This window comes from Erpetoichthys calabaricus, chromosome 3, assembly GCF_900747795.2.
Source record: "Erpetoichthys calabaricus chromosome 3, fErpCal1.3, whole genome shotgun sequence".
Lineage (NCBI taxonomy): Eukaryota > Metazoa > Chordata > Cladistia > Polypteriformes > Polypteridae > Erpetoichthys > Erpetoichthys calabaricus.
Window position 1 is genome coordinate 240,480,658 of NC_041396.2, and position 6,708 is coordinate 240,487,365.

Below are 6,708 nucleotides of genomic sequence, written 5' to 3' on the forward strand. Positions count from 1 at the left end.
TACAGCAATGCAACAAATTGCTTTTGAAGTGAAATTGGATTATATTACATGTATTGTAGCAAAGAAAATTACTGTTAAAAATACATTTTATTTCTTGCATTCTATCTTAAAATTCTATGTTGTTACAGCTGTCATTGGTACATTATAAATGACCAAAAGACTAAATTATTTATGCTGTTGTAACATAAAGACTCCCATCCTTTGCACATTTATAATTTTGGGATTATAAGACCTAATATTTCCATTCATTAGGAAATCAGATATACTTTTTAATGAGGGCTGTGAATTTTAATCAAAGTGGAATTTTAACAAATTCCCACTTATGCTACAGATTTTTACAAAATTCATGCATAAAACACATTTATCCATTGACTTCCCGAATTATTATGTATATAATTATGTGGGCAATAATTGTATTCACTGTGTTGGGAAACATGTTTGTCATCATTGCAATTTCTCATTTCAGGCAGCTTCATACACCAACCAACTATCTCATCCTGTCTTTAGCAATAACTGATCTTCTTATCGGAGGCATTTTAATGCCACCTACTGTGATAAGAACTGTTGAAACATGCTGGTATCTTGGGGACATTTATTGTAAATTTCACAGCAGTGCAGACACCATGCTTTGCATGACCTCTCTTTTACACATTTTCATCATTTCAGTTGATCGGTATTTTGCAATATGTCATCCATTGAGATACAAGTCAAAATTTACAGTGGTTCTCATCACAAAATTAGTTTTTTTCTGCTGGTCTGTATCAGCCATTTATGGGTTTGGAATGATATTTGTTGGACTATCCATAAACTTCTATGATGAAAGCAGCTATTGCATAGGAAGCTGTGTCCTTATACAGAATAAAGTCTCAAATTTAGTTTCTGCTTTATTTACCACTTACATCCCAGGGCTTATAATGGTTGGAATCTACATAAAGATCTACATAGTAGCGTCAAAACAATCCAAATCTATTAGAGAAATGAATAAAGAATATGGGGATGTAGGATTGAGAAAAAGAGAAAGAAAAGCTGCAAAAACATTGGCAATAGTTTTAGGGGTATTTTTGTCTTGTTGGTCTCCTGTTTTCTTTTGGTATACGCTTAATCCTTTCATTACATTTTCTGCTCCAATCTTAGTTATAGAGTTTCTGTTGATATTTGCTTATATGAACTCAACATTTAATCCTTTAATCTATGCTTTCTTTTATAGTTGGTTTAGAAAAGCCCTTAAAATAATAATACATGGAAAAATATTTGATGGTAATTCTTCTTCAGTAAAACTTTACAATGAATAAACTGCTGTTAAACAATGTAAACTATCAAACATATGTTTTTACATTTTTTTACTGTGTCTGTTTTGCATAATGCTAATGGTTCTCAATTACAGAAACCAGGATTCTTTTGCCAGCCTCGGTACTGCCTAAGTGACATTTGAAAACTTTCTGTTTCTTTGTGAATTTCTGGAGGCCATCCGGTGACCCCCTCCCTTTAACACTGAGTGCACCTTAAACTGATTAGCAAGCCTACAGTGATGTGCTCTGCCATGGGTTTACTTCTGCTTTGTACAAAAGTGCTACTGGAGTGAGATTTACTTCTATGTCTTGGAATAGACTGAAGGAATGCCTGCAGTAGAATTTATCCTAGTAAAATTTCTTTTGAAATGTATACAAAACTAAATTGCTTTCCAATAAGAGAAAAAATACAACCAAAATGACATTGTTCAGAGATTTCATTTTATTTTACATTATAATTCACTCCAATGCAAACATTTAAAAAATGTATTTTTAAATATTCTGCTTAGAAAAAAACTACTTAAGATAAACACATGTATGAAACAACATTGGCTGCTCCATTGAACCATCAAAAAGACCCAGGGGAAAATTGTAAAACCTATAGTGACTGGGGCTTGATCTGTGGAAATTATTTAATTTCGACAATTTAATATGAGTATACTGTAGCTGTGTTTGTTTTAATAAACAATACAGAATGGAAATGTTATTTCTTACATACAATAATACAAATTCAGCCTCATTAATTTTAATGTAGAATGGCAGGTGATTTGCATTTAAAAAGTAATTTTAGAAATTTGTATGCTTGTGTTTTTATACATTCACAAATCATTTATATTTTTATTTCATAAATTCATAAAAAAGGCTTTCCCATCAGGTCAGTAGAATAATTCTAAATTGCATGGAAAAGTAAAGGTGAGAAAAAACAAATTGCATTTGTAACCATTAATTGCTAATTGTTTCCAGAGCTGTTTTATAAAATAAAGAAAGAAAATCAGCGTGACAGAACAATTCCATCAATGAAGGATACTTATAGTTATATACTGTATATATAGTGTTATTTTAATGATTAAAGAAATTTAGTCTAAAGTAGAATTGGGAAATAATATTCCAAATGTCTCTTTCCAGATCTGTTTTATACCTATCAAACAAAGTAAAAGACAATTCCAATTGCCCAAATAGGAGGAAAATTACTTAATTTACAGTTTAAAATATATAGTATGCTGCATTTAGTGAGACACTCAATAGATTTCTTGAGTTGTTTGGCTTGCTTTGAGATGCTGATCATGTAGTTTTTGGACTGATTTATTGTAATTGCTATGTTATTGTCGACGTGAACTAAAGGATGTACTGCAGCAGAAATTTTCAAGACCATATTTTTTGTGCATTTTGTTGCCTTACTCTACAAGGGAAAAGTAAAAAATAAAGGCAACTTGAAAATTCCATGGTAACCGCAACAGATAGAAGCTGATGCAATACACAACATTTGCAATGACTTATGGGCTCGAAACAGCACTCTGCTGTTAATCTTGTTCAAGCTAAGGTCAGTTTAATGTGGATGCTGTGCTGCGGGATCACACTATTGCTGAACATTGTGTCTTTCAGCAGAAGGAGTGAAACCTGCCAGCACTTTTTGATTTACCCTCGTAAATCCTGCCAGGGGTATAATTGAAGGAGAAGATGCTGAAATGGAAAGCTGGAGTATGGGAACAAACAGACCATGATAAAAAGCTGAGGTACCACCCTGATGACCTCGTTTAACTGGAATGCAACAATGCAAAGAAAAACAAACAGCAACTGCAAAAACTTCTTTTCAGCTGTAAGTTCCAAAGTGATCTGTTTTTAGGTGGATGGGCACTAAAAGTGACATCAAAGATGTTACAGCTGTCAATAATCCAGTCTTCAGAGGAAGGAAGAGAAAAGGCATTAGAACATAGTGCCAACCCCTGAAACAGTGGGTAATTACAATCACCAGAGCCATTAAGCTGTTCCCCTGTGCACACACGTGTAACAGAACAGAGCAAAGACCTGTTGTGTTAAGCGGCCAGAACCGTGAGGTCATGAATATGAGAAAAGCATTGGCTTTGGCATGGTGAAAACCTCTATGATGGTGAACTTTGAACCGATAAGGCTGAAGTTCGAAGATCTACCTGATGACGTGTGGATTCAACTCCTTATGAAGTGCCATCCTCTGGAGGGGTGCATGGTCTATCACAAGTGTACTCTTTGTCCAGGAACTAGTATCTCAGCTGCTTAATAGCCCACAAAGAGTTCTCTTTCAACCACTTTCCATACCTGGTCTCCCAATCCAATATTTTCCAGCTCAGGGACATGATGTGGTGTTCAACACCATTGACCCAATAAGTAAGCTTAATACTTTGCCTCGGTCAATCCAAAACAACATTTCTTGGGATCGATCCGGGCTGAGTTGGAATTCCTGAAGAGATGCAGCACATCATAATAGTAAATCTGTGTTGATTGCGCATATTATCTTTTAGTATTGGTTCATTTACTTCAAATCTGTCTCCAATATTTTAGAATACTGGTAGAATGGAGTGCCTTCTTTTAACACTAGAATTACCAAAGCCTACGAAAAAACTTGTAATTCCGGCCCACCTTAGATCCCTTCACACCTCTCTTGTCAGCATCTTTTGTCTTGTAAATATGTCGATCAATGCAAGCAGCCTACTATCCCATCCCCTCACTGCAAGGGCAAAAAGTTCTTCCAGCTCAAGCCTAGATTATCTGGGAGTGAGGTACCTAGAGTTGTATAGGGGAAATAACATATCATTATTTGGAACACATGCATTTCATATGTGTTCCGCATCTACAAATATCTATTTAAACACATTCTTAAAGCAGAAACGTTTTTCATGTTTTAGTAATAAATGTCAAAATGTAGACATATATAATGTGTGAAGCCTGAAGTCCAAATATCAAATAAACACTTTCACAAACAGTTAACATTATACAATAAAAACATACATTTGATTTGTGCCTGTAACAGCTGGTGTAAATTTTTAATACTTGTAAAAGCTTTTTTTTTCGCTTTTATTCTCTCACTCGCAATCATGATACAACCCCAACCACCTCCATCCCCAGATCTTATGCTGTTAGTTTTTATTTGAAACTGGGTGTAACTGTAGATGTGAGTTGTGTTTTGAGACTATGGAACTGGAAATTCTCTGATCTGGAGGGATAAAAGCTGACACACAAACGCTGGTGAAGCTGCCGTCTTGGTATTTCATTGTTACTTGAATTTTTTTTATTCAGTTTTATTAAGTGTTCCTGTTCACGCTGAATTAGACTCAATTCTGCTACATAAATCCTGGGCAGTGTGCAATGTAACGAACGTGCATGTGCCTGCCGCCCCACCCCGACTCCTCCCAGAATTACACCTCTTTGAATAAGAGGTGCAACTGTTGTTATGGTTCTGCCTTTGTCCAGAAACAGTTTCATAAGCTTGACCTTAGTCTCAGAAAGTTGTTCTCCCATGGGGCGACTGGGATTTTTTCCTGAATAAGACCTGCAGCTAAGGTCACTTCAGTACACATGTACAGTGTCAGCATACCTGTGTCAATCAAACACAGGAAGCTCTGCAGTTTACTTGTGACTTTACATTGTAGGAAGATATGTAAATAAATCAAGGTAAATAACATTCGATTTAGCTTTTATATAAGTAACATATACATTTTTTATATAAAGATCATCACATAACATAATCACAAACTGAAGTTTGTACGATACCTTGGCGAGCTCTATAAGCCATGCTTTTTCTTTGAAGGACAGGTGTGGGGCAGATTGACTGGCAGGATGACACCAGACCTCTGGCTGCATTCAAACAGTGCCATCTTTCACCTTTACGCCTGGTGCAGCTGCATTGTTATATGTGAGTGGATGTTTCTTGTGGGTAGGGCTTCTGTTTTCTTTCTCCAATGTAGAACCCTCATCCTCATCTGAGTTCACCTCTGTTATAGCACGTCTTTATTTGAAAACAGCAGTGTCAGATCGGGGAAGCATGAACACGACTGAGAGAATAAAACTGAATAAAAAAAAAAAAAAAACGCTAACCTTTACAAGTACCATACATTTACACTGGCTGTTACATACTCAAATCAAATGTATGTTTTTGTTGTATAATAGTAACAATAAGGGCAGCTCACTACTCAAAACATTTATTTTGGTATGTGGCAAGGCTCAAACCCACAACCTCTTGATTAGGAGTCAGCAGTTCTCACCACTGTACTACCAAAGAAGTCATGACAACAAAGTATACTAACTGATTTCTTTTTCTTTGGTTATAGTCTTGAATAAAAGCGCACTTGTCCTGTTATATTTGTACCTCTTGTGAAAATGCTTATTTGATATTTGGACTTCAGTCTTCACACATTATATACTTCATGTCAAAATTTTGTCGTTAGTACTACAACACGAAAGAAGTTTGTCTTTTAGGTATGTGTTCAACATTTCTTGCATTTCCTGTCATCCCACACTTACATAGATCTTTGTAGACACAGAACACACATGAAGTGAATGTGTTCCAAATAACGATATATTATTTCATCTATACAACTCTAGGTACCTCACTCCCAGATAATCAAGGCATGAGCTGGGAGAGCATTTTTTACGCCTAACCCTAACCCTGGAGACTTTGGCCCACAAACTGTCTCCCCCCTACTGGCCATTTCACAGCTGAGTCAGTTCTGGGCTGGCCTGTCTAAGGAAAGAACCCTTTTACCCAATGATTTCAGTGCTCACAGACCTTGCCTGTGCTTCTACTGAAAATTTATCGGACTGATTTATGTTGGATAGCATTATCTGTTTTATGTCAAAGCCAGTTCCAGGGTAAACTGAAGAACTGCTTCAGGGGACATACAGAAGCCCTGAGTCCCTATGCTTGCAGCTCCCAGGGCAGTCTCAGGTGTTCTTGTATTCTCAAGTCCCAACAGTGGCTTGGAAGGGCAAGCAATCTCTAGAGACACTCACCTTATCAATAACCAGCAGCATAATAGAAATTAACCTACTGATGGATTTTAGCATCTTCTGGTAGTTGCCCCCTAAATATTTACCTGTGTGAGAGGTATTCCCATGGTCCTTTGTAGTTTTCATTTTTGCTAAGACTACAGTTATTAAACCTCTGCGGAAGAAAAATATTCTCAACTCTGTCTTTGACAACAAGTTTCTAACCTACGGTTCATAGGTAAAAGTATAGAAAAAGCCGTTTTGAGGCAGTTAAATGACTACTTGAATAAACACTCTATTCTGCCCTGTGATGGCCTTGCGCCCTATGTTAGCCAGGATAGGCACCAGCAGACTTCCCCCCGCAGCACTGTTTAAGACTAAGCGGGTAGAAAATCACTGACTGACTGACATTCTATTCATGGCAAGTTTCAGTCAGAACAAATCATAGTTCAAAAGCTGT

The 6,708-nt window shown here is 36.5% G+C and overlaps 1 protein-coding gene across 1 annotated transcript; it reads left to right on the forward strand.

Annotated features, from left to right (window-relative positions):
* The first annotated feature begins 203 nt into the window (after positions 1-203).
* On the forward strand, positions 204-1,452 carry LOC114649500 (trace amine-associated receptor 1-like). The gene has a single exon (XM_051924181.1). It carries the CDS (start codon positions 273-275, stop codon positions 1,290-1,292), a length of 1,020 nt encoding a protein of 339 aa, XP_051780141.1. The 5' UTR covers positions 204-272; the 3' UTR covers positions 1,293-1,452.
* Positions 1,453-6,708: the final 5,256 nt, after the last annotated feature.